The sequence below is a fragment of the Corvus hawaiiensis genome, chromosome 7 (genome assembly GCF_020740725.1).
Source record: "Corvus hawaiiensis isolate bCorHaw1 chromosome 7, bCorHaw1.pri.cur, whole genome shotgun sequence".
NCBI lineage: Eukaryota > Metazoa > Chordata > Aves > Passeriformes > Corvidae > Corvus > Corvus hawaiiensis.
This window is the reverse complement of record NC_063219.1, coordinates 17,123,479-17,150,749: the sequence shown is the minus strand read 5'-3', so window position 1 is coordinate 17,150,749 and position 27,271 is coordinate 17,123,479. Positions and strand designations below refer to the sequence as shown.

The window sequence follows — 27,271 nt, the reverse complement described above, 5'->3', positions numbered from 1 at the left end:
GGGGGTTTGTTTGTTTAGTTTTTGTTGTTGTTGTTGGATTGGCTTGGAGTTTTTTATTTGATTTATTTTATTTTGCTTGTGTCTTAAGGCCTGGTCCAAGACATAGTGAGGGATGCTGGAATAAGTCTCAAAGACATCAGTTAGTTAGAAAAAATACTGACCTTCGACCTTCAGTTTGGCAGATGTCTTTGAGCTTGCTATTTCATAGCTGTATTCACCAATATCCTCCAGTTTTGTCGCAGGGATAATAAGCCGCCTCTTTACACCATCAGATTCAGCACGATACTGATCTGTCGTAGCTAATGGTCTACCATTTTGTAGCCACCGGCCCTCTGATTCAGGATTTGCCACCTCACACTCAAAAACAGCCGTTTGGGACTCGGCCACAGTCAGGTCATGGAGAGGCTTTGAAATGGCACCACCTGTTGGGAAGGAAAAGCACATTCGTCATGTTGCTGTTCAGCTTCCCCCCATACCGAAACAAAAAGTAGATGCTGGAATACTTTGCCCTAACTTGCAGCCTGCCCATTGTCATTCTGAGCTCTGTGAAAAATCAGGAATACAATATGACCTGAACATTATAAAAAGATGTTTCTTAATTCTATGCTAGTTATTCTCTTTTATTTTATCATCAGCACAGATATACTGAGAGCACTCAAGACAAAACCCCTTCTTTTTTACATTAATTACATCAAAAGCATAATATAGCATTTCATACTATGGTTTTGATCTAGCAAAATACATTAACACTTACTTAAAAGATTTGAGAAGTCAAATTATACTAATCACAAAAAATAAGGTGAAAGGCAAGGAGAACATAAAAAAAAAAAAAAAAGATAAACTAAAGACAAAACCCCCCCACTGAAACAACAGTATTGCTGAAAGTATGAAATACAGTATATTGGACAGTTTTTAAATCACAGTGAAATGAAAATGTTGGACTTTAACCTTACTAACCTGCTACTATAAGCTTCCCAGATGTTTTCTTCTCTCCAGCATAAAATACATATTCTCCTTCATCGTCTTTCATCATCTTCACCACCGTCAATTTATATATTTTGCCATGTGCTTCAATTTTATATTTAGGACCAGCCTTTATGTGTTGGCCTTTGAAATGCCAAATTACATCAATCCCCGAATGGGAGAGCTCAACCTCAAAGGACACATTCTGTGTTTCAGTGCAGGTGATGTCATGGAGACCTCTAATAATCTCAATTTCTGTAAAAAGAATAAATTATAAATTTATGAATAGTTTCCACAGTTTTGTTTTCAAAGAAATTATTTCACAAAGAACTGTACGTCTTAAAAGACACCTACGTTCAACTGTGACATTGCAGTCTGTTTCAACTTTGCCAACCATTAGTTTATAACGTCCTTCATCTGATGCATGGGTTGTGGTGAGCACTAGCCTCTGTTTAGTGCCTTTACATACAGCTTGTACACGTTCATCAGGCTTTATTTGATTATCATTTAGGTACCATTTGGACGAAGACACATCAGGTGCTGAAACTTTGCATTCGAGGATGGCTTTTGTTCCTTCAACTACACAAATATCTTTTAGAGGCACCACTATTTCCACACCTGCCAAGTTACAAAAATATTCATCATGAGAAAAACTATGCCTTTAAAAATTAATCCTAAAGGAGTCAAAAATCAAACACGCCTTCAAAATCATCATAGTGACTTACTGTACACTGTGATCTGTCCAGTGGTTGAGAGCTCAAGATCAGGAACACTAAAAGAGTAAGTTCCACTGTCTTCCTTTGTGGCATCTTCTATGAGTAACATATGTGATTGTTTATCCAACACAATATGAATGCGGTCACTTGATTGAATTTCTTGGCCATCTTTCATCCAGACACCTTCTGCATTTTCTAGGGAGACTTTAACTTCAAGTTGCACGATATCTCCCTCACAGACTTTTTGATCAGTAAGTCCTTGAAGAATTGCCATGGGACGAGCTGTGTAATTAAATGAAGTCAATTAATACTTATAAGAGGCAGAATATTGAACATTAAAGCATTATGGCATACAACGATATAGCTATAATACATGCTATAATATAGAAAATCTATAATATATAGACAATATAAGAAACTCTTACGCTTCATCTTCAGTTTGCAGTGAGTCCTTTTTCCATCAACAACAAAACTATACTCTCCTTGATCATCTTTATTAACATCTTTAATAGTGAGGATCTGACGACCACGGCGGGATGCAATCACATATTTAAGATTAGAAGTGAGTTCAACATCACCGTGATACCATTTCCCCTCCACATCTTCTGGGAAAACCTCACATTCAAGTTCACCTGATAAGGATTCTGGCACTTCAACATCCTCAAGTTCTTTAATAAACTCAACTGCAGCACCTAAAGGCACATAATTACATTTGTGAATAAGCTTGATTAGATACTCCTGAAGAAAAAAATTGTTATTAAATGATCCTAAGGGAATAAATGTATATAGTGTAACCATTTTACATAGATAAATCTCTGAACTTTCATACTGGATTCCAAAAGTATGAAAGCGGCTCAACATTTGTTAGGGTGTTAGACATCTGTTTAAGTAGTTTTATTTCTTTCTGAAGCTGATTTCACTTTAACAGTATGGCATGGTATTGAGCTGTATGCTTCTTACCTTCAACAGTAAGCTTTGCAGTGGTTTTTATGGATTCATTTTCTACCAGTGCACAGCTGTAGTCATCAGCATCAGACATATCAATTGTTAATACAGAAAGAAAGTGAGCCTTTCTGTCTGAGTGCATCCTGTACTTGTCTCCAGAATGAATCTCAATTCCATCTTTAAACCATTTCACTTTGACAAAGGGTTCTGATGTTTCACATTCAAATGTTGCCATGGAGTCTCTTGCTTTAGCAACAACATCTTGTAACTTCTGAGTGAAGCTGACTAACTGCTTGGCTGTAAAACATTATATGATGATCAACAGAGCACTGACCAAAAGACATAACACACTATGATGAGCAGTAGGATAAGTAAGAGAATTGAAATTACCTTGTATTAACAGGAAAGCATGGCTAGAAGTTTCACCAGCTATATTGACTGCTTTCACCATGATACTGGCAGAATCATCAGAAGTCACATCTCTGATAACTAATTCGCAGACATTATCTTCAGGCCAGTACCAGTACACACGATCAGTCCTTTCAATCTGAACACCATTTTTGAACCACTGGCATTCAGGATCTGGTTTTCCCACCACTCTCACACGAAAGTGCACGTCTGTTCCTTGGGCTACAGTCTGGCTTTGAATTCGTTCAAGTATCTTGGGAGCCTCCATGCTTGGACTAAGCTCCACCTTCTCTGGTTTGAATGTTGGAATGGTGATTTTGCCTTCAGGAGGAAGTTCTTTCTTCTCTTCCTCTGGGATCTCTTTGGTCCAGTGAAGAAGTTCTTCTTTTGTCTTTTTTAACATTTCTTCATATGATTCATCTTTTTTGCGAGATTTAAGTTCCACAGCTGTAATGGCTTCATAGTAGCCCTCTTCTGTCCTACGCTTGAATTTACTTCGCAGCTCTTCAGATTCCTCTGAAAGCTTTTCATGAGTGATTCTTTCAGCCCTTTTCAGCTTCACCACTTCTTTGGTTGTTGCCTCTGCAGGTTTGTCTACCTTCTGTACCTCAAAGAGAAGTTTTCCAGGTTCTGTAACAACAGGCTCATGTTTGGGTTCAGGAGCACGACGAAGAACAGATCTGAAGTCTTCCCTCTGCTGGATCTCAAGTTTTACCTTATGTTCAATAAAGCCTTCTGGGTTCTCTGCAGTGACTCTCACCTCTCCAGTGTCATATGATTTGCAGTCCACGATATCCAGGTAGTAGATTCCATCATAACGGAGTCTAAATCTTTTGCTTTTACGGATGAGCTGCCCATTGAGGTACCAGTTGACCTTGGGCATAGGATAGCCAGTCACACGGCAGCGGAATCGTGCTGTTTCACCTTCAAGGACTCTTGCAGGTTCAGGAACCAAAACGATTTCTGGTTTTTGTTTTTCCTTTTGGTCCAGTGCAACTGCAGGTAGAGCACCCTCATGGGCCATTCTTTCTAACTCTTCAATTCGCTGGAGTCCCCTTTTGCCTTCTGGCAACTGGGATTCTTCCACAAGACTTTTCTCATCCTTCACGATCAGAGTAGCAGATGTATGGTCTGTACCATATTTGTTAGTTGCTCTGCAAGTAATCACTCCACTGTCTCTGGAATAGGCTACCCCGTAGTCTAGGCTACAGTAACCAAACTCATTGATCATGCGGAGTCTGTTAGCTGCTTCCAAGGGTTTGCCATCATGCAACCACTCCACCACCATGGTTGGGTCGCCAATTGGTGTAAGCCTGCATTCAAAGTGTGCTGGTCCAAATTGTTTGAGCCTTAAAGATGTCAGCTTCTTCTTAAAAAATGGTTTCTGTTGCTTTTCTTTGTCGTAGAGATCTCCTTCCTCCCATTGCTCTTGACCATAACGCAGATGGAGAGGTTCTAACTCTGGTGCTGCAATCTCCTTGGCTTTGTAAGTTCCTTTTGGAATTATTAATTTCCTTTCTGGTTCAGGTTCTGTATGTTCAACTTCAACATTTACTTTGCAGCGGGTAGTGTCCCTCCCAGCTTTATTGATAGCAGTAGCAGTATACCATGCAGCATCTTGCCTGGCAGTTGATTCAATTTTAAGGGCAGCTGCCCCTTTGGTTCCCTCAATCCTGAAATACAGAAAAAAATTCTAACTATTTTTCCCTTCTTTGTCATTCATTTTTTGTCCTTCTTCCAAATTAAGTCAAAGCCTCCAAAGGCAAATCTCTGGAGGTAATAGACATGTTGTTTATGTTTATGCATGTTTGGGAGTGCAGTGCCTATGAATCAAACAGATAAAGATAATAAAAACCATTCTTAAATTCAGTGGCAGTTTTACCTGCAGAGGTCTTCAAAATCAGAGACAGAGAACAGTTCAATAATCTCTGTGATGGATTTGCAGAATAAAAACTATATGAAAACACAAGCTGGAAAAAAATGGAGTGAATACTACAAGATATTTCATATCTGTAATCCTTGCAGAAATGCAAAAGCCCTTAGTGAATTCCTTCTGTGAAACTGTAGGAGGCATTTTGCAGGATGGTGATTATTAACTCCTTAACTTACATAAAGTATCTTAAATAAAATAAAAGAAAATAAAATTCAAATAAAATTTAAATTTAAATAGATTTAAATATAAAAAATTCTCTTACTTTATTTTTGGGTATTTATGAGGCACAATGATGTCACTATTCTTGAGCCATACAATATCAGGATTAGGGTTACCAGTAGCTTTCACTGCCATCTCCAGTCTAGAGCCCTCCTTCACGCTGACATTTCTCAACCTTTCCACAAAGTGTGGTCTGACTAGGTCTTCCTTAGCTGAAAGAGCAAGGGTAAGTTATCACAAGAGGAAATGACACAGCCGTGATTTTAAATAAAAAACACTCATCAGACTGCTAAAAATAAAATGTACAGAAGATACCTTCCACAGTCAGTGTCATTGAGACTGAAGCTTTGCCTGCCCTATTCTGAGCAATGACAGCCCATTCTCCAGAGTCATCAGGCATTGCAGGAACAATGATCAATGACTGGGTGCCATCCTCTTTAATCACTATTTTATGGGTGTAGTCATTAATCACTTGTTGACCTGCAGATACACATGAGAACAGTTGCAGTCAAAACAGTTTCAATGAGATATCAAAGACCTTTTAAAGATTATTTGTTAATGAAAATGAGGCTGATGTACCATTATGGAACCAGTATGTCTCTGGCATAGGTCTGCCCACAACTTTTAAGTCAAATCTTGCAGTCTGTCCCTGTGAACATTTAAATGACGTAGGTTTCAGCACAAAAACTGGCTTATACAGTCTCTCTAGTTGCCCTTCATCAGTTTCTTCTAATCTCCGGGCAGGAGAACGAGAAGGAGAACTGCGGGCTGGAGACCGGCTTGGAGACCGCGGAGAGATAGACCTGGAAGGAAAAGATAAGACAGATATATATGACAATGTCATATAGCAGTGGACTGACATGATAAACAGATTTCAACCTTTGCCTTTCTCATAATTTATTTTAAAGAGCTTGGCTAATTTATCTATGTGAGAAATTGGGACAAAATTAATTTTTCTTTATAGTCAATTTTCTTTATGTTTTTGACAGGACTTTGTAGAGATGTACAGTGTTAGGACACACTATGGCCAAGGAAATTTTTGGGTTTTGGATAGTGCACAGATATGGGTGTAATCCTGTGTATGTTTGTGCATGGGTGTGTATGTGTATGGAAACTGAACACAGGACATGGCAATGCTTAATTTTTTCTGTCATAGAAATACAGCTATTTCAAGGGCAGGGAAAAATATTTGCACACCACACTAAAACTCCAAGTGCAGAAGATATTTTTTCAAAAACATGAGTACTTTAACCAATAAATATGGTTATTGAGGTTGTAAATCTGATACTGTGGCTGGAAATGTACGTGAATGATTGTACTCTGGGAACTGCATTGCTCATTAAAAGCGAAAATCAGACAAAAAGTTAGCGCATAAATCTATATGAGTCATGAAAACAGCATTTAGAGCTTTTCCAGAGGTATGAAAACTCCAATAGCATGAGCTTATTTAACTGCTGTGTAATGATCTTTTGGACTGTCTATCACAGCAGATTGAAGTTTTGTAAAATTATATTATCGTGTACCTACCTATATCTTCTCATAACTTCAGGTCCTGGCATATAACCTGGAGTTGCTGTAGGTGCAACCGGCTCAACATAGAGTTTTGCTGAGCAAATGGCATTTCCTTTCATATTACTGGCAAAGACTGTATAAATTCCTTCATCTTCAGGTAAAACAACAGGCAAACGCAGAGTGGCGCTGCCATCTTGCAGAAGTTCCATGTGGTAGCGCTCTCCATGCCTTATACGTTTGCCATCTTTGTACCATGCAACCTGCATGGAAAGAAACAGTAGACTACTATGCAAACGCTCCTAAACACAAAGATCCAGTGATGACTTATACATGCAAGACGTTATAACTTACTGTTTGTCAGCTGAAAAACATCACAGCCCATGTACGTGTGTTAAACATTAATATTTTTACTTGAAATAGGTAAGACTAAAGTAACATGTTTACACAACAATCTGAAACATGAGTTTTGGAGCTACAAACAGATATAAAGCCCATTTTGATGAAGGGCAAAGTAACCTAGACTGGACTACTACTGTGTTCCCCACTGGGCTAGGCTACCTCAGAGATACTCAGAATCAAGACTAACTTAATTGGTAAATCCAACTTACCTCTGAACTGGCTAACCAACCTAACTCTATTCTATTAAGGGACAAAAGGAAAACTCAGCTTGATATCAAACCAGAAGACTGGATTTCCTTTGAGAGTTGCTGTTTTCTATGCAGAACGTAGAAAGTCTGACAATGAGATGTTAAGGGATTTTTTCAAGTAGAGCATCAAAATATTTATTAAAAAAAATTTATACAGATGTGGGGTACCTTTGGCAATGGATATCCAGATGTCTTGCAGTGGAAGGTAACTCCTGTCCCTTCAAAGGTTCTGTAATTCTTTAATCTTAAATCAAATCCTGCTTCTACAGCTTCGGATTCAGAAATATCAACCATCATCTCCTCTCCATCTTCTTCAAGAAGTTCATGTAAGGTAGTCTTAATAATTCTGAGTTCAATTTCCTTGATAAGTCTTTCTTCAAAAGAAGAAATATGGAATTCCTATACAGAAAAGCAAGACCATTAGTTTTCTGTGTCAAATAATGACCTTGCAAATAAACTATTTGTATGGTAAAATGTCAGTACCCAAAATTAATACAGAGGGATAGACATACCTCATCTTCTACAAAAGTTCTGACCATCACTGTATCTTTTGCCATTTTCTTCCTGATTAGAGCTTGTTCTTTTTCATATTCTTTTTCAAAGTCACCATAGGAAATAGGTGGGGCTACCTCAGCCACTTTAGGTTCCTGTACGTATGCAGTCATTTGTGTTTGGTACATCATTTCTTGTGATTTTATGTAGGCTTCATAATCAGCTAAGAATTGAGAACAGATTAATTTTGATAAATTTTTTGGTTTTCACTGGATTGAATGGAGAAAACAAGTACAAACTTATTTTACTGGTTTTGGTGATTCAAGCAGACTTTCTATCTGTTTAGCCAATAAATACAAACAGCAACAAAATGCAAAGACTGATGTATTAAGATGAGCTTTATAAACAGACAGAAGTCTTCTTGTACTATTTAGATATCCTAGTTCTCAAAGTGGAAGCATCTGCCGAGATTATTTTACAATTTCTTCACCATGACTCTGTCTCCTGAAAATTTTTGTACATTTTTACAGGACAAATAAAAAAATTAAACTAGCTTCTTTCCCTTTAAGATAAAAAACTATTAATTGATTAACATTCTTTTCCCACATCACTCTCTGAATGTCTTATCCTGTCATGATCATGGCATGTCAACAGAGGAAGGTTCCTATAACTACACATTCTAGCAAAGAATAAAGTCCTTCAAGGGCCTGATGTCAGATACTCTTGCAGAAACAAAGCTGACAGATCTCCCTTTATGTTTCTTCAGCTGAATAAACTAAGCTGCAAAGAATTTGCAGCACAATTTAAAATCTTTTTTCCCATTTTGAAGTTAATTTTAAGAAATATTGTTCCCATTGCCTTAATCTAAAATGTACCTTCTTCTAGTAAGGAGACCGTTGCAGAAGCTTCTCCAAGTTTATTACGAACAACAATAGTGTATTCTCCGGCATCGTCGGCAAAAGTCATGGAAATTTCAAGTTTGCATTCCCCAGTTTCTTTTTTGTAACTCACTTTGTATCTATAGGAAAAATAAAAGTAAAAAGTCTGTAATTCTGGACAGGCTTTTTAGTGAATTTGCTTTTACTTATACAGTTAATGAGACACACTCCTAACTTGTACAGGGCACAAAAAGAGAAACTTTTGCAGGCAATTCTCACTGAATGAATCTACAGAGCAGTGTATGAAAAATAACCACGCTGAAACTAGAGTACTGGACAGCTTTCTTTTTGTTATCACTAAATAAATAGGATACAAACAACAGTACTGAAATATGAGAGGTCTAGTTATCACACAAAATATAATGGTATATTCTGTGTGCACACAGATTGTCCTAATATGGATCATCATAGCATGATTATTTCAAGAATGCCACAAATGTGGGTTTTTTTCTCAGCTAGAAAGCATGTTGCTTTCTACAGACAACACTTAAATAGACAGAATGCAAACATTGCAAAGACAGACTAAAACAAATGCAAAACTTCCTGATTTGTTTATAAGGAAAAGTAGCATATCTCATTTTATAGTCTTTTGAATATTTATGTTTTAAAACTTAGCAGCCTTTTAAAGTCACACATTAAGACATGATCCTATAACTTTTACATTAAGAAAATAAAAATGTCACAGAAATCAGGGTATGTTTTCTGGCTCAACTTAAGTAAGGGAATCAAAATTATGACATTGCCAATTAAATATGCATAAAAATTATGTTAAGATAGTTTTTGTGCATGGTATTCAAAGTACCTGTAGCCAGTTGTTAGAGGAACTCCGCCTTTTTTCCAGTAGACATGTGGCTTTGGATTGCCCCCTACTTGGCATTCAAAAATAATGCTCCCACCTTCAATTAATTTATGCACCATGGGTTTTCTTATGAAGAAAGGAGGTACGGGTTCTCCCGATACTTCCTCTGCTGCAGCAGAGACATCTTCCATTACAATGTCCTTTGTCTCCACATAGCTGAAATAAGATTTCAGTGCAGGTAAGTGAGCTGATGTCTGAAGCTCTCATAAAACAGGATGCAAGAACCTAATGACTGCAGTAGGAGCAGTCTGTTTAGAAAAGGAAATTTACCGTTTCTCTTCTGTAACAGCCTTCTCAGAAATGGTTTCTCGAGTCTCAATTTCTTCAGTAACTACAAGGAAAATTTGATATAGTGGATTTTAAAATACCTTAATAGGCCTTAAACAATGACATAAAAAGAGTTGTAGAGTTGACATAAAAAGAGTAAGTAGTTGGCTCAGAGGGCTTGCTAACTCCACCAAGGAATCGAGTTAAGAGTTTCCCATTATCAGCCCATTATCAGCCTTTTCCTCATATTCTTACAGCCCTTTTACCTAATAACCCTGGAATACAACTCAAGCCATGAGTTTTAAATGTCTACAATACATTACAAGTAATAGACAGTTAACAAAATTATTAACTTCCTACAGTGACAAGAGGGACTGTCCTTGAATTGCACCAAGGGAGGTTGACTTTGAATATTAGGAAACCTTTCACCAAAAAGGCTATCAAGGGTTATCAAGCATTGGAATAGGTTACCCAGGAGTCACCTGGGGCTAACTTTTAAATACCATTTCCACCCTGGAGGTATTTTAAAGACATGTAGATTTGGCGCTTATGGATGTGGTTTAGCAGTGTACTTGGCAGATTTGGGTTAATGGTTGAAATCAATGCTCTTAAGGTCTTTTCCAACTTAAACAATTATGTGATTCTATAAATATACTTACCTTTTACATGTAAGTGGCAAGAAGTACTGACACTCCCAGCCTTATTGGTAGCAGTGCAGGTAAATCTTCCACTGTCCTCTGCAAAGGCTTCACGAATCACAAGGCGAGCAAGCCCTGCTTTGAAAGTGATCTGAAAGTCCATCGAGCTCTCAATTTTGTAGTCTTCCCTGTACCATGTCACTGTAGGCTGAGGATGACCGGATATTTGGCACTCCAGAGTGACAGACTCACCTTCAGTCACAGTCTGATTTTTGAGGCCCTGTATGATAAAAAATAAGTATCACAGTCAGTATATATTTTCAATACTAAACATATATTTAAATATTTAAAACCTATTTGAATGGAAAATTTAATGTCTAGTTCAAAACAGTGATCTGTGAAGCAATGTATGCAGGAAAAGAAGAGGGGTATTTTCCAAAGGGAAGTATTTGAAACTGGATTTTAGGATCTCTGAACACTGCTGTTATTAACAAAATGAAAAAGTAGGTTCACACTTATGCAAATAGATCTACCTACTATGTGACATAATTGTGAAGAGTCACTACCATAAAAGACATCGAGAAGAGTTTGTATCTGAGATAAATTATATGGCTGAGTATATCTAATACAAAGTTTAAAAAATTAAATAAAGCCAATTTTTAATGGTTAGGTATTCAGTGATAAAAGTTAGAAAACAGAATGGGTGAAAATCTAGTGTAACTCCCCTAAACTACATACAAATTACTTACTGAGACTAAGGTGGGTGGAGTAGCAGGGATTTCTGCAGGCACAGGAACTCTGGCAGTTTCTGTCACCTAGGTTGTTTAGAGAACAATTAATGAACAAAGTCAAGGACATAAACAGCATAATTTAAATAAGAAAATAAATCAGGGAATGTGGACTCTTGAAAGTAACAGGTAAATATTAGGTCCTTACAAGGATTTGTGTAAACCAATGAAAAGATAAAAGGCAGCAAAATGCTTTAAAAGTGGAAAATTGCAATAAGAAAACAGCAAAAAAGTGAGGCCATTCTATATTTTTAAGATGAAAGTCAGTCAGACAGAAATTTGCTTAAGAACATACCTTTGCTTCACCTTCTTTATGCAGCATCAAGTGTTCTGTCCGCACTGCTTCACTTTTAATCCTTGTCTCCTTTTTAGTCTCAACATCATAGTGACTCTTATACTTCTCAGCAGCTTCTCCAAAGGGAAACTGTGGAGGGGCGACTGGCTCTGCTTTTGTCCTGACTTCGTGAGGCTTTAGCTGAGGTGGTTTCACAGGCTTGGTGATCTTTTGCACAGGAGAAGTAGCTGATAACTCTTTCTCCAGAGTAGCCATGGCAGACCCAGCTATTGAAACCTAGGGAACAGAAGAGAAAGAGTTACATCTTTGTTGTTGTCTTATTTTCGAAGGAGAGAGTGCATTTCTTGAGCAGATTGCATATGGAGCAGTTGTTTCCTTAGTTACTTGGTTTTGACACTGCAAAAGCTATATGTGAAAATAAGAGTATTAGATTGCAGTAGTAGAATACCATAGATAAAATACCCTTGTATTATTTTTGATCTAACATTTAAATATTTTCTTTTTCACTGCAGAATTTGATCTTTCAATGGTCAAGAAGCTCTTAAGTGTAGCACAAGAAATGTTGTCTCCATTTGCTCACTTGAAGCCTTAGATTTCCATTTAATCAGTCTAATATTGAAAGAAAGATTAGTAATAATTATATAACTTCCAGTGATTAAAATAACTGAAGAGATTTCAAAACCTTATTATAGGTGAAATGACTTCTAAAAAAATGCACAAATATTTAATAAAATATTTATGACAGTGTTTAATTATGTTTGGAGGAAAATAATTTTTAAATTCCAGGTGAAGAGAGAAAATATGCTTAAATGAGAAAATTAATTAACTGGGAAATTTTAATATTATGTAAAGGAGTCAAGCAGAAGAGTGGAAAGAATAACATTAAAAATGGATAGTGTCATATTACACAGTCAGTCTGGATTTTTTCTGTTTAAAAAATTAGCTTAGTATGTATTAATTAGCAAGGAAGAAAAGAGCAGTATGCAAGTGAACTGATACACATAATAAGATTAATGAAGGATACTTCTTCTCTTTAAAAAACATAACTTGCATGACAAATATCTACAATTTCACTATATGTCATGAAGTACTGAAGCTGCATCCTCAAACAGTTTATAAGATTAGTTAAATAACTAATAATAACAACAAATTCTATTTTAGCAATTTGTCTGTTTACAGCAGTATTCTTTATTAGTCAAACAAGCCAACAAAAATAGCTGTAAGGAGTATACAACTCTTCCTCTTGGGGAAGGACCACACTGGAGTGTGTGAGGAAAAGCCAGATGGAATGGGTGACCTACTGGCTATTGAAAATGAGCATGTTCCTCTTGGATACAACTTCAGCTTACCTCATATGTATGATCTGGTTTAGGAACAGCAACTCTGGAGACCGTGAAGTGAGGACTTGCTGTGCGAGGTCGCGGGGGTTCAACATGAATTGTTTTCTCAATTTCTGTTGTTCTTTTTATCTAAACAAAGTAATGAAAAAGGTTGTTGAAAGTGATGCTGTTCTTTAAACTGAAACAGATTTCACTGGGACAGATTCTGGAAAGAACATAATATAAAAAAGGGTCTAACCTCTTTTGATATATGAACTTCCTGCTTTTCAGGAGCTGGGATATGTTTCTCAGGAGGAACATAGACTGTTTTAACTTCTTTAGTGACAACATGACGTTCTGCTGGGGCCTCAGAAACGTGGTCTGTTACAGTGTGCTCTTTATAACCATATTCCAAAGTTTTCTGCTTTACATAAGCTTCATCTGCTTGTTCTGGTTGCCAGGGTGATCGAACACGTGCCTGATCAACTGCTGCAACGACTGTAGCTACAGCTTCAGCCTTTTTCCCAGCTTGAGTCTACAAACAACATCAGCAGAATTTGTACACGTATTCATAATTATATTGAAAACTTGCATATATGACAAATAGTTATAATGTTCAGTATATTCCAAAGAGAGGGTGTATGATTGTGTAAAAGTAATGACGAAAAGATCAAAAGTATGCACCTGTAAATACCCTTAAGAATCAGTAGATTCAAAACCATATATGTTCTCTAAGTGCTATCTCTGCACATTCAGAATATATCTATGCTTCTGTGTTTTATACATATCAATATTTGTCTGCAAGCCCAATTTTAATACTTTACAGTCACACTTGTGTCCACTCTTCTAAGAGTATACAGGTATGTAAACATGCACATAGTTTTAAAGTATGCTCATCAGCTCCATATAACTCTTGCAAATGTAAAAAATGCATCTAGCATCTGATGTAAATGTATTTACTGAGAAGCAGACCCATAAAAATTTTTACAGCAGGAATATCTCTTAATTCAGTGCTGATCTATTTTAAAGGATTTTTCAGAAGAAGGGAGACTGAGATGTCTGATAATTTGGAAATAATGCTTTTGTATCAGGACTTATGTTTGTTTCTAATAACTCATAAATACTATCAGCTTCTGTGTTATTGGGTCCAAACTTCTGCCCAGTCAGCCAACAGTAGATAATAGGGTGACTCCTACTAGTGTTTACTATTACTGTCATAACTGATCTGGATGTAGCAACAGAGCATATGATATGTATGCCTTGTAAATGGGAAAAAAACCCCTAATAGATCATTTCATACTGATTTTAAAATCATTATCAGCTTAAACTAAAATTACTTAGGTGAGGCCAAAATGTGATCATTTATAGAGATTTTGTTTTCTTATTAAAGTATTGTTTAGGTAACAGGGACCTCTTACTCAGTATCACTATCAATTTCAAAGTAATTGTTTATACTGACTTGAATTTGGCCCTAAATTTACATCATCTAACAAGGGACTCAAATTGCTTAGCAGTCTGACTCCTCTGAGTGAGTTTTATATGCTTTGCTCATTTGCTTATATTTTATAGAGGTATTTTATGAATGTATTACACTGTAGATTTTAAATAACAGCTGTTGGCAACTATGCTATTCTTCCACACATAAGAGTTCCTGGCTGTATTGTAGATCTTTCCTACTGTGGCAGGCCCATGGGAACAAAGCAGTGCCAACAAGTGTCTGATGGTAATAAGTAACCAGGTGGACAGACCTAAATGGATGTTAAAGTTTGTGTTGAACAAAGAACAATTCAAACCTCAATAAAGAGAAGTTGTTTCATCTGACAACCACACAGTTACAAGGAATCATTGGGTAGAAAAAATATTTCAGACTCAGAAATTTGAACAATAAACATTACTTAAAAGCCATTGATAGAGAGGAGACTGTCACAGAGAAATCAGACTACGGCCTAAAGTGTGACATTTCCTAGCAGGATGGAATATAAACCTCACCTCCTCAGCACTAGAAACTTAATCATACTGACTCTTACTTGACAATCAACCCACTTAATGGGTATGTTTTCAGGAATTCGAGACCATTCTGTTTTACCAAAGTAGTTCTTAAAAGGTGAGGTTTGCAGACAAACCAAATTGTAATCATGTATTGGTTGTCATTTCTTCTCCAGTTCTGGACACTGTGACTGGTGCTTTTGTTTTAGCAATGGTCAATTATTTTTAGAACTAGAGTAGTTTTCTCAGCTTTCTTTTTAATCTGTTTTTTATAGCAGAAATAGAAGCTTCAGTTGCATTCAGTCATGAAAGATACTTGAACAATGAAATGGGAACAGGGAAGGAGAATTGAGGGTTAGATCCTTGTGCACTGCACACATCTCTGTGTTATCTGTATACTGATAAGTACTGTTATACCCTCGCACCTATTTAAATAAAAGTAATTATTTAAAAGAAATAAAGTTAAAATGCATTTCAGGAGTCAGTCAGTCCATTCCAAACATCAGTCAGAAGATAATTATAAGCATCCTGTTAATGGAAACAAGAGAAGAAGATCAAAGTGAAATAATTTAGTCTAATTAGCATTAGGTCTCAAAGTTTGTAAGTGGGATTATCTTACAAAAAATGAGCTGGAAATGCAGAGTTAGTTCTTTTTGAGGAAAACATGAAGTTTGTAAAGAAGAAAGGATAAAACCCAAGTCTGGTTATAACAGTGCTATTCACCTTTTCATGTGTTATGCTCACTTGTTCTTGTTTGGTGGCAACTCTTTCTTTACTTTTCGATATTATGACCGGTGGTTTAGGTTTATCAGTAGTAATTACTACCTTAGGTACAGAAGGTTTCATATCTTCCTTTCTTATCTATTTTTTATGGTAAAGAAAAACAATAGTAATTGATTATGCCTGTTGTCAAGATTACACAACTTTTTTGGAAAGTAGGGTAATGTTTCTAAATGTATATCAAGAAGAGAGAGAGAGAAACGTCTTCAGACTTTGTACTCAAGTTATAGCCCATCTTATATGCTGAGAGAAGTTCATGCAAAGTCATTAATATATTGCATTAATTTTTATGTGAATGAGAGAAGAATCTTTGTACTTCCTAGTTTGTGATAGATCATTATGTTTTGTAGAATCCGTTTGTGCAGAAATTAGTATTATTGACTTAATAGCTATCCCCATCCGTTGAGTGGCTCCACAATATGGTCTAACAGATGTATTCAACCTTCTCACAAATTTGAATTTCATTAAATAAAACTCCACACTACATATCATACCATGAAAAATAACCTTTAAAATTTATATTCAGAAATCTACCTCCATAGATGAATTTGTCATTAAGCATCAGATGAAATTCTGTGTACCGTGGCAATAAAAGCCTTAATGATCAAAGGATCTGTAAGAAGGGCAGCTGCACTCCTCTGCAGACAGAGCTGCTATGAGGTCAGGAGAACTGGACCTGCAGAGATTTTTGTCTGGAATACCTTGTTTAAGTTTTTGTTTAGTAATCTTCTCTTTGTAAAGAAGGACAGTAAAGTTATGTAACAGATTTTGTAAACCAGAGTGTCACAACGAACTAAACATTGTAACATTTATTTACCTGTTCATGAGCAATGTGCACTTGCTCATGTCTGGTAGATATTTCTTCTCTAGCTCTTGTTATTCTTTCTTGTTCTTTGGCTTTGTCTGTGGCAATTATTACTTTGGGTACTGGAGTTTTCTCTGGTTCTTTTCTCACCTGGACATTTACAAATAAAGAACTTTAAATTATATTTTATTTTAAAACATAAGGTATGGGATTTTCAATATATTTGGAAAAGAGCATAGAAATTAGAGGGAACAAAGATGTCAAACTGTATTTTGAAACCATCTGGTCTGGAAACAATAACAAAAGCACGATGGACTTTTTATAAAACATTTAACATAAAAATAATAAAACATTCCGCAAATGCTTGATACTTAAAGCAGTACTAAAAAAAGATTGGCTCAGAGAAAAACTGTCCTGCATTATAATCACTCTGAGAAAGTGTAGTATATTAAAAATAAGTTTTAGGAAACTCTCAGTTTGAAAAGATTTCAAATGCCAAGTTCAGATTAATGCCTAGGTGGATTTCAGTTTCTCAGTGCTTTAAAGAGAGGTTACATTTTCTTCTTCATGCATTTCTACTATAATGCAAATGTAGCATTCTCTGTAAAAGCTGGTCTTCCCTTAAATCACATTTTTCTGATAAAACACCTGCTAAAATAATCTGAATTCAAATCACTCATCGGTGTTTTCAAAACTGATTTCAATGCAGAATGAGTTTTTCCTTCTTTTTTCTGACCCACTGTGCTGCCAACAAACAAAGCAGGTTACAAGTGGTAAGCTTAGAGACAAAATCTGAAACACCCCCCCCCCCCCATAACAAAATATGAGAGATAGTTTCTACTAATTCTTTAAATGATCAAGAATACTATCTAGTAAATTACCATATAATATATGAAAAAAAAAAAAGAGGTTTGTCTAGATTAATGTTTTGCAACTTCATCTATCACATTCTTAGGTATAAATAATGGAAGTGAAATCAAAAAGGAAAGACAGTAATCCAAGATAAGTGACAGGAAAATGATAGCACTGTAAACTGGAAGAGCGAACATGCATAAAAGGAACAAATAATAACAGTTGTCTTGTTCATAGGCTTGTCTTTTGTATGAGATATCAGATTTTTGAACAAGGTTGGGCATAAAAATCAGAGGTAAAATCTCTATTCACCTTTTCAGGAGAGATGTGCCTTTGTTCTTGTGAAGTGACAATTCCTTCTCTAGTTCTTGATATCATAGTTTGTTTTGTGGCTTTATCACTGGTAACTACTACCATTGCCTCCTTTTTCATCTGATTTTTATAGCAACAAACAAAAAAAACCAAAGCCTTAAAATTCATTTTGAAAAATTGATCATCAAAATAAGAGGAGAAGGAAAAACAAGAGAGAAGAGAGGAAAAATACTAAAGGAGAATTATTTTTTTCCTACTGGGGAAATTACAAATGAGATATTAGAGAAAAAAATTCATCATTGTAAGAATAACGTTAGAGAATAAATAAGAAGAAAGAATAGAGGATCACTTTTAGAGAAAGCATCCTTAAACTTAAAAAGAGTAATTAGTTCAATCCTGTTATGATGGAATGCAATTGTGTAAGTGAGCCTGAGCATTCCTTTGCAGTCTAGGTGTTCTAGATGAGTATGCATGCTTTTGCAGTGCACTGGGTCATATTTTGTTAATTCTTCACAGTGAATCATGCCTTGTTTGCATGTTGGATGAAGGGATAAAGGGAAATCATAGAATGTCTGTGCTCTGTTTCTACCTGCTCGTGAACAGGCTGAACGTGGACTGCAGTCATTGCTGTCCTTTTAGCAGTTTGCTCCACAACACCTGGAGCTGGTTCTCTCACCATGGCTTGATCCACAGCAGCAACCACCGTAGCAATAGCTGCTGTTTTTTCACTGTCCTTTCTCACCTATATTAGTCACATCAAAAGACATTTTTTCATGTTTTGCGTACATTCAGAAGAAGCACAAACAAGTACAGAGACAGAATGTTGCAAAGAAGCATTTCCATATCTGCGGCAGAACTCTCTCAACAGCAGATGCACACGTGTTTTTACACACAGCCTCTCAGACTCCATTTAGCAGATCTATCCAGCTGTGGTGAGACCCCACATAAAGCAAACCCAGTGTTTTTTCCAGAAATAGACTTTACCTCTCTAGCACCAGTGACCACCTCGCCAGCAGTAGCACCAGTAACAGTAACTTGCTCTTGGACCCCATATCTCCCCTCCCATCTTTCTTCAGTCACTTGGGTAGTGCTTGTAGATACTCTTGTTTCCTTCATCTGCGATTCCATGGTTGCAGTATATCCTTCCTGCTTCCAAGGAGGAAGGACATCAGCCCCAGCTGTTGTCACTACATGTGGTTTACGGATTGGAGATGGAGATTTCACTGGTCTAATAGGTGAGGTGGAGATTCTGCCAGCAGGAGAAACTGACCTATTGAAAAAATTAGAGTATTAATATCATTAATCTACTGCCACAGAGTGATAACTGTGTAAACAACTTCAGCCTGAATGTGAACTCACTCCCCATTTAGGATATCTTCAGTAAGGTGTAGTTGGATTTTAAGAAAAGTTTTTGAGAGGTTCTACTTGTAAATTACGCTAACTTGTTTTTAACATTATGCCTAATGCGTGTTTTTGTCATCCTCATAACTGTAACCTATCTTTGTAGTAGCTTAGTTTCCAAAAAGAAATAAGAGCATGTGGTAAAAGAAATTTCACTCAACCAAATATATTTGAAATATATTTGAAATTGATTTTGCATTTGCTCTATCCTGATTCTCCTAATAGGAATAACATAAAAGGCTCACAGGCTGTAAATACTACATAATACATTCATGGTCCAGTTTCTGTAGAGAGACAAAATAATAATTGTAAACAATCTTTATAAAAATGTCATGTGGCAACCACCTAGCAAAACAACTGGATGTACTCCTGTACTACATCTTATTTCCATGTATCACTCATGTATGTACTCATAATCCAGGCAAGTTTATCAGTGCCTGTATTTCTCCCCACACTTATATTTACAAATCTCAGACACAATATTCCACTTGACAAGTGCTAGTTTCTAAATTTTGATATTCCAAAAATTCAATCCTAATCCTAGCAGACAGTTTTAAAGCATTTTCCAAAATTCTTAAACAGATTTTCTAACTTAGAATTTCTTTGAGTGGAATTTTGTGGGCTGTATTTCCAAGAGAACATTAGCAAATAGCAGCAGTAGGGGGCAGCATCATCATAGTAATTTTAAGATTTATTTTTTTCTAATGTCTTGTATGCTGAAAAGGGGTCTACTAGCAAGGGAGGATAAACTTCTAGTTCCATATGTACTCTAGATGGCACTATTGAATTCTGTTTTCATGTATGCGGTTTGTTAGTTACTGCTTGTTGCTATCCGTCTGTTTATTCCTGTCCTTGCAAGTTATTCTCATGGGGCAAAATTCACCAGCACAGCCAGCTCTGGCAACTTAAATGGGACTCTTCTGAGCACTCAGCTTGGAGACATTCCTTCCATGATGTTTGTACTTCAGGATACTGAAACTGCAGGACTTTCAAAACTCTTCATTTTACCTGCCCCTCAGCACAGACCTCATGGGGTCTCCCATACCATGAGCCTTGCTCTTCAAATCACTCACTTTACCTCTCTAGAGCCTCTACGCAGCAGAGCTAAACTTCATTTTTCCATAGCCACATTTAGCTTGCCTACCTTCAAAACATTGTTTCTGTAGTTATTACCAGCACACACAGAACATGAGCCAATTTTTTTAAAATATCCTTTTGTTCTGTTTGCCACTCATCAGTGTCATTGCTCTTTTCTCTGTTCATCTAAAATAATCGAGGGCCAACTGCTCTACTGTTTTCGTCTCTTTCATCATGAAATGGAGCTGCAAGTGCTGCTTTGGCTCCATGTAGAGCAGTCAAATGGGATTTTCTACAATAGGGGATAGAAGTCTACATAGGAGGCATGCACTTCTATAGCAGTGGCAAATATAGAACATTACAGCTCGCCATCAAAATAGACCCAGTCAGTAATAGGTCTGTGCATTCTTTCATTATGTACCATGCTCTCATTCTGCAGCATTACTGCTGTATGTGAAAATGACTCCAAAACCAGTATTGCCTGGAAGAATAGTAATTTTACCTTACTGGTGAGGGTGTTGGTGCTCTGACATGTCTTACGGGCGATGGTGATTGTCTAACGGGTGATGGTGATTGCTGTCGTGCCATTTGTGCTTTTGCAGCAGTTGTTGGGGTTGGTGATTTTGATGTAGGTCTAGGAGGCATTCGTGGAGGTGCCTTGTGTGGGAGCTGTTGGGTGGTTGCACCTTCTACAATCATTTCAACGCTTGTAAGTGATCTGGCATCAAAGTGGGCTTCAGTCTTCTACAATGAAAAGCAAGAAAAAGAAAACTAGGGTGAGATACTGTAGAAGTAACCCTCCACACTTTAGCCATACCTGCTTTGTTTTTGAAAATTATACCTTTTCAATTCTGGCTTGTCTTGTTTCTGAAATCTGAGCAGTCGAAACAATTGTCTTCGTCTTTTTAGCAGGAACGGCTTCTTCCTCGCCTTTTGAAAGAGAAAATGTGGTCAAAAGAATTGGATATGGCAACAATCATATATCAACAGTTGGAGAAAAAAGTGAATGGTCAACTTCAATTATATAAAAATCTGTATACACAACTGAAAAACAATAATAAATAAAAAAAATAATAAAAATAAATAAAAATGAGCAACCATCTGTTTTGCCTTCAATATCTACAGACGGGTAATTGTGAAAACAGTTGAAGCAATATTACTGCATTACCAAGTCATTAGAAAAAAATTCAAAGCAAAATAAAATACATTCATTGTAGATTCTTCATATCAGTCCTGGATCTAAAATGATTACAGCATCTCTAAGCCTGACTGAGGTGAAACCCAAGCAAGACTGCTCTGGGTAGCATGATTCCCTGCTAAAATTCTCTGTCTTCATCCTTACCAGCCTCATTTGCAAGACCATGTACAGTTATGCAGTCTAATGTATCTATTCTGTCAAAGCCAGCTTACAAATAAAACTTTGAGAGATTTACAGACCAAAATGAGAACAACTCAAGGTATCCCATACTTCTTTCCATCAATTATATCCTCCACTTAAAGAAGACCCATTCTGGAGAAAAAGTCCTTTTAATTCTCAGACAAAAATCTTACGCAATTTTCATCAAAGACATTGTTTTTTTCACAGCAAGTTAATAACTCTTGAGAAAGAAGTTATAAATTAACTTGTTGATATAACTGGAATGAAGTGGGGCATATTGCACCACTACAATTAATGCTCTGATTTTCATGGCCTGCAACTTTAGCTCTATTACCTTGAATTAGCAATTCAGCTGTTGAAGTAGCACGTCCCACATTATTTGTGGCGTTTACGGAATAGGTGCCGGAGTCTTCAGGATATGCTTCTGCAATTATTAAGCTGTAAAGGTCTCCTTCTTGTACAATTTTAAAATCGGGGGAACTTTTGATTTCTACTCCATCCCGATAGAACTTCACCACAGGTGTAGGGATTCCAGTCACTCTCACGTCAAGTCGAACTTGACTTCCTTGTCTTGCAGTCATGCTCTGTAGTCGTTGTGAGAAGTTTGGTGGCGCTGTTCCAGCTGCATTTTTATTGAAGAAGTAAATAGAAAAACAATGGTATCTGTTAAAAAGAACTGCAAATAACTAGAAACTTTCATTACTAGAAGTGCATGAGGTCTATTTCTTCTTCACATGCTACTGATAGTACCTTCTGAAATATTCAAAACATTAGGAGTTGATATGCCAAAATGCAAACACCCTTAGCTTTATTCAAGAATTTAAAATTTCTGATATTTCTGATTATACCTATGATTGCAAATGTTTCTAGAATTACAGATACAGTATTTGTAACCATAGGCATTAAGCATAGTCTCTCGGTATGGCCCTTTATGTGGCTTATTCTGTTAAATATAATTGATACCATTAGATATCATTAATGGCTCCATCCTGCAGAACTTTATCCTTTCTTTTACAAGCAATTTCAATGCAGCCAGTAGGACAGACCACAGGAGCAGAGGTATAAGGACTGAGCCAGAAGCTTGTAATTATGAATAAGGGTTTGTGAGATCAAGATCAAACTTTATACAGTTAAAATGTAAAGGACACTGTTAGATGTTACTGGTGAGAACACATGCTGAATCCTAGACCGCTTTAGGAAAAGGAATGAGGTTTGCCATTTTTTTGGTGATCACGTACTTAAAATTGGAACTGTTTGATTATGTGTTACTCTTCTATCTCTCACACTGCTAGCAGGCAGAGGTGCCTTTCTTTAGCTGCTTTGTACCTGTCACAAGTAGTTCAGCAGTACTAGTCGCTTGCCCAGATCCATTGGTGGCTTGGACAGTGTATCTTCCGCTGTTGGCTTCTGTCACGGCGGGGATCACCAGTTTAGCGCGGCCATCACTAAACGAGATCTGCACACCGGGCAGGGTTGCAGCAGAGAGAACCTGGCCATCCCGATACCAGTTCACCTCAGGAACTGGGAAACCTACAGAGAAATGGGGATAAATGGAGGTTAAGACATTATGAAATGCCAGATATAAAAAATTACCAGAACACACACTCAGGTGTGCACAGTTACAGTGGAGCATAATGCCATAGGCATGGCTATATGTTCAGTGGCAAAGGAATTTCTTTTTAGAAAGGTCTCTAAAATGCACAGAGCAATAGGACAGCTGCACTGGCTCCTGTATTTAGGAAATCACTCGAATAATGAGAGGACTGTAGTGTTTGGCAATCCTATTAAGAAATAGATGTTCATTAAAATCATGAGGGGGATGATTTAATTCATGTGCAGTATTTTTAAAACTTATTTTCTAGTATGTAAGTAGGATTTGTTATTGCTAGAATATTTATCCAGTCCAATAGTCTGGAGATAATGTAAAGATCAGTACTTCCAACCAAATGAAGCATTTGTTCTAACACTACCATGGTTTTAGAAAATGAAGTGACAGAAAAAGTGACTGCTGTAGACATTAAAATCAAATGCTAGCAAAGTTTTGGGGGTTTTAATTTCTCTTTCTGGAACTTTTTGAGTTTGATCAGCAGCAGTCATCTGGAATCAACTTGTTGTTCAAATACATAATTCTTTTGTTGCCAGGGTCATGAACAAGAGTCTTCTGGTCAGAAAAATTTCAATTGTACCTACAGCTAATTTTTGGATTCAAATGGTGATTTTAGATTCCCTGTAGAAATTCTCTTCCCAGTGTTCTACTCAGCCAAATTTATTGAGCAACTTAAATCCATTTGATGAACAAGTAAACTTCTTATATGAGCCACATTCTCACATAAGGAGAACACGTAATTTAAGGAGATGGTTCCAGCTCAAAATCTTTTTCATAGTCCTAGAACATAAATTCTTAGAAATTAAAATCCCTGCAAATTCACTTCATGTACATATCCACTCAACCCAAATCATCAGTTGTGCTGCACAGGGGCTCAGGACTGAGATCTGAGACTGCATTTACAGATGAGTTAATTTTCCCAGTTCTAATCTCTGTGGTTTGGAAAACCCCAGGTGCACAGAATTCTGCTTCCTTTCTAGGGTATCCTGCCTATAAACCAAATAAATTATTAAGGGTTTCAATGTACCAGGAAAATGATGGTGTGAGACTAAAGTGAAAGAGAAGCTGTGATATGTAGATTGAAGCTTTTACTGGTTGACTGCAGTCCCATCAGACTTGGTTAGGAAAGCTTAAAATCTTACTCACAGTAAAGCACTGGTATTAAGAGAACTGTAAAACAGAAACTCGCACACACAGAATGTGGACAGTTTTAGGGAGGATGAGAAATCAAAAGGGTAAAAGAACATTTAAGCATTGGAACTTTCACAGATGGAAGTTATCAAAGAGTCCTGATGGGATAGTATAGTTCAGTTTTGTGCTATTGGTGTAGGGCAACTTAGGCATTATCATCATAAACATAGAGTATATAGCAGACCCCAGTGATTTCATTCAGAGCTATGTGTCCTCAATATTTGTGAAAATTAGTTTAAAATTGTTTTAAGCAAGGAAACCTCCCAGAAACATGTCCTCAATAGTGAATTTCTTGAAACATTGTCAAAAGTTCTATTTTCTTGTGGTGGTATTATATGATGATTAGAAAACATGGGAGTTTCTGTGGCAGGTTGAAAAAGGTCTGCATTTTCAAAATGGAGTCTGTTTTCATGTCTCAAACTGCTGTGTACAAGGGATCCAAAGCTAGAAACCATTTTAGAAATCTGAGCCCAAGTTTATATCAAAAATTCGAGTCCATAAATTTACTAGCACGCCCATGTCCCAGAGCTAGGTAAGATCTAACTCAGAATAAAGATATATGTGCCTGGTCTGTATGGAGTAGGGGTTTACTTCTACATGTCCCAAATGACACTATGATTTATCTATTAATTATTAGGACAATCTCTTTTCATTTTAAAACTGTCCTTGAGGTTTTTTGAACTTTAATGCCAAAAAGAAGAAAATTGACCAGACGTGCCTCAGATTCACCTCTTCAGTAATTGAATTCAATAAGATTCTCCTCACAATGATGTGAGAGGAACTGCCAGCTTGTGTATGATCTGTGTGCTGCTTTCAGAAGTGAGCACTATTTAAGGGCTGTCTTGCACTGGGTAATACCCTTAAATATCAGTTCAATAAAGGGTACAGGTCAGTTCTTTATGAAAAAAATCAAACTTGATCAGCACTGTGGAGACATGAGCATTGGCACAGTTCTAATGCCAGCAACACTTCTGACTTTCTTGTCTCATGACTCCTCAGTCACTGGTGACCCAGTAGGACTCCCCCTGTGACGATGTCGTGGCTGCTCTGGCGTTCGCTGCTTTTAATAACAGGGTTTGTGTGTTCTGTGCTTTCTGTTACATGCTGAGTATACTCATCTGATATCAACCCTATGTAATGTGACACTTAATTCACAGTCTAATACAACAGCACAATTAATTTGTTCTAGTTTACACACAGCAAAATTGCATCTCAGGTGGTTGCTAAGCTCTTCTTGATACCCTTAGATTAACTGAGCTCTTCACATTTGAACTGTAGCTCCGTATTAATAGTTGAATTATATAAAAGAGCAGTGTTATTAGAGATAGAGAAAAATTCTGAATTTCAAATGGACAATAATTCATGACAGATAGAAAGGGCAAACATTACAGCAGGATAAAGCTGTGTAGTCCTTTATTTATGCAATTTGTTACAGTAAAAACCTATCCTGTTTTTTATGCTGTAGAAAAACTAAATGCCAAGCCACTGTCAGATCTTTCAAGCTTGCTGGATGTTTGTAGGGCAGGAAAGAGATACCAGAATCTCACAGTGTGAAAAAAAACCCAACAAGAGGTTGACTCACAAGATATTTGAGACTAACATACAAATATGGCATATGCTATTAGAAAAACTGCTGCGTCTTCACTTAGTAAGAAATCAAGTTCCTCTCACAAGTACTCCATAATATCACACAAATGAAATTAGCCAAAATCACACATTGAATAATAATATTAGCATCCTAACTTTTTCTGATGATATATTTAAGGATTCATCATAATAATAAGTATTGCAAACATCAGTGGAAAAAAATTTCACAGAAAATTTACACTGCAGAAGAAAGAAGAGAAAATCAGGGCAATTAACTGAAGAGTAAGGGCCAAATAATAGTATATGGCATGAAAAAATGTCATGGATGCAAACTGCAGGACATGTTCAAACACCTTGGGTGAGCCGGTGTTATGCAAAGGGAGCAAGGGATGAAATACATGGACCATAGATGTCAGAGATCTTTACAGTTGCACAGATCATGTGTTTGCACCTGTCACAGAGAATCTGAGAAGTGCTTTATGGTATGTGGACCATCACATTGCTAATGCCTGTAAGACAATATAATTCCACCAGCAGGAACATATGCCATTTCCCCTTAGTCACTGCTGAGGTTAGAGATACTCTTAGAACAGGGTGTTGGGTCTCTGGTAACATTATCTCAGGGGTTTGCATGGTGTTTTTCACAAGATAGGGTGTTTGTAGACTGGAGAAATCAAGCATCCTTTAAATTGCTTGGCATCTTTAAATTGCATAGCCAACATAAATTGTATTAATCCAGCCTGATGTTACCATCAGGATCACCAGATACATCTATTATTTAGCATACTAGGGTTTTCTACCCTCTTCAGTGGCCAGGTGGGCCTACATTTTGTGCTTTTAATCCCTCTCCTAGAACTCTGGAATTATTAAATTTAAGGGCACAGAAATACATCTTAGCTAGAGTAAAGCTTAGCAAAAGGTCTTGGAAGAGCTAGCATAAACCCTGCTTTTTGCACCCTGACTTTTAATTCTGTCCAGTCATCATCCAAATGGGATTATTCTTTCTGCAGGCACATGAAGTTCCCTCATGAACACAGTGTGTATTTTTATATATATACATTTAAAGGTATTTCACTCCAGTTTTGATGGTTCTAACATACATGAGAGTCAGACACCAGGGGTATGGCAGGACAATTGGCTACTGCTTGGACAGCCGTGTAAGTTTATACAGTATGTTTGTGGATATTTGACAGCACCTCACAGTGCTGATCAGCACTGCGTGATATGGATATATATGCATGTTTCAGAACTCATTTTACCCATTCATATCAGATTATGATCTATGAAAAGTGTCATCATTTTTCATTAGAAAAGAAATGAGTGATAAACAATAGCAAATCTTGGAAGAGTGAATCAA

General features: G+C 36.8%; 1 protein-coding gene across 12 annotated transcripts in view; it reads right to left on the bottom strand.

Annotated features, from left to right (window-relative positions):
• TTN (titin) overlaps window positions 1-27,271 on the bottom strand; it is a 245,176-nt gene that overhangs the window by 215,645 nt on the left and 2,260 nt on the right. For all 12 annotated transcript variants that reach the window (XM_048308565.1, XM_048308553.1, XM_048308560.1 and 9 more), the window contains exons 3-32: window positions 22,857-23,060; window positions 21,865-22,152; window positions 20,994-21,082; window positions 20,655-20,896; window positions 18,659-18,944; window positions 18,264-18,416; window positions 17,675-17,794; window positions 16,523-16,660; window positions 15,649-15,786; window positions 13,199-13,474; window positions 12,970-13,089; window positions 11,621-11,896; window positions 11,287-11,352; window positions 10,559-10,817; window positions 9,903-9,963; window positions 9,576-9,788; window positions 8,711-8,853; window positions 7,856-8,058; window positions 7,512-7,742; window positions 6,712-6,956; window positions 5,764-5,987; window positions 5,500-5,664; window positions 5,228-5,396; window positions 3,015-4,705; window positions 2,640-2,921; window positions 2,105-2,371; window positions 1,689-1,961; window positions 1,318-1,581; window positions 958-1,218; window positions 162-422 (exon numbers count right to left, since the gene is read on the bottom strand). In XM_048308565.1, the coding sequence (XP_048164522.1) occupies window positions 162-422; window positions 958-1,218; window positions 1,318-1,581; window positions 1,689-1,961; window positions 2,105-2,371; window positions 2,640-2,921; window positions 3,015-4,705; window positions 5,228-5,396; window positions 5,500-5,664; window positions 5,764-5,987; window positions 6,712-6,956; window positions 7,512-7,742; window positions 7,856-8,058; window positions 8,711-8,853; window positions 9,576-9,788; window positions 9,903-9,963; window positions 10,559-10,817; window positions 11,287-11,352; window positions 11,621-11,896; window positions 12,970-13,089; window positions 13,199-13,474; window positions 15,649-15,786; window positions 16,523-16,660; window positions 17,675-17,794; window positions 18,264-18,416; window positions 18,659-18,944; window positions 20,655-20,896; window positions 20,994-21,082; window positions 21,865-22,152; window positions 22,857-23,060 (7,608 nt within the window). The remainder of the gene's footprint in view (window positions 1-161; window positions 423-957; window positions 1,219-1,317; window positions 1,582-1,688; window positions 1,962-2,104; window positions 2,372-2,639; window positions 2,922-3,014; window positions 4,706-5,227; window positions 5,397-5,499; window positions 5,665-5,763; window positions 5,988-6,711; window positions 6,957-7,511; window positions 7,743-7,855; window positions 8,059-8,710; window positions 8,854-9,575; window positions 9,789-9,902; window positions 9,964-10,558; window positions 10,818-11,286; window positions 11,353-11,620; window positions 11,897-12,969; window positions 13,090-13,198; window positions 13,475-15,648; window positions 15,787-16,522; window positions 16,661-17,674; window positions 17,795-18,263; window positions 18,417-18,658; window positions 18,945-20,654; window positions 20,897-20,993; window positions 21,083-21,864; window positions 22,153-22,856; window positions 23,061-27,271) is intronic.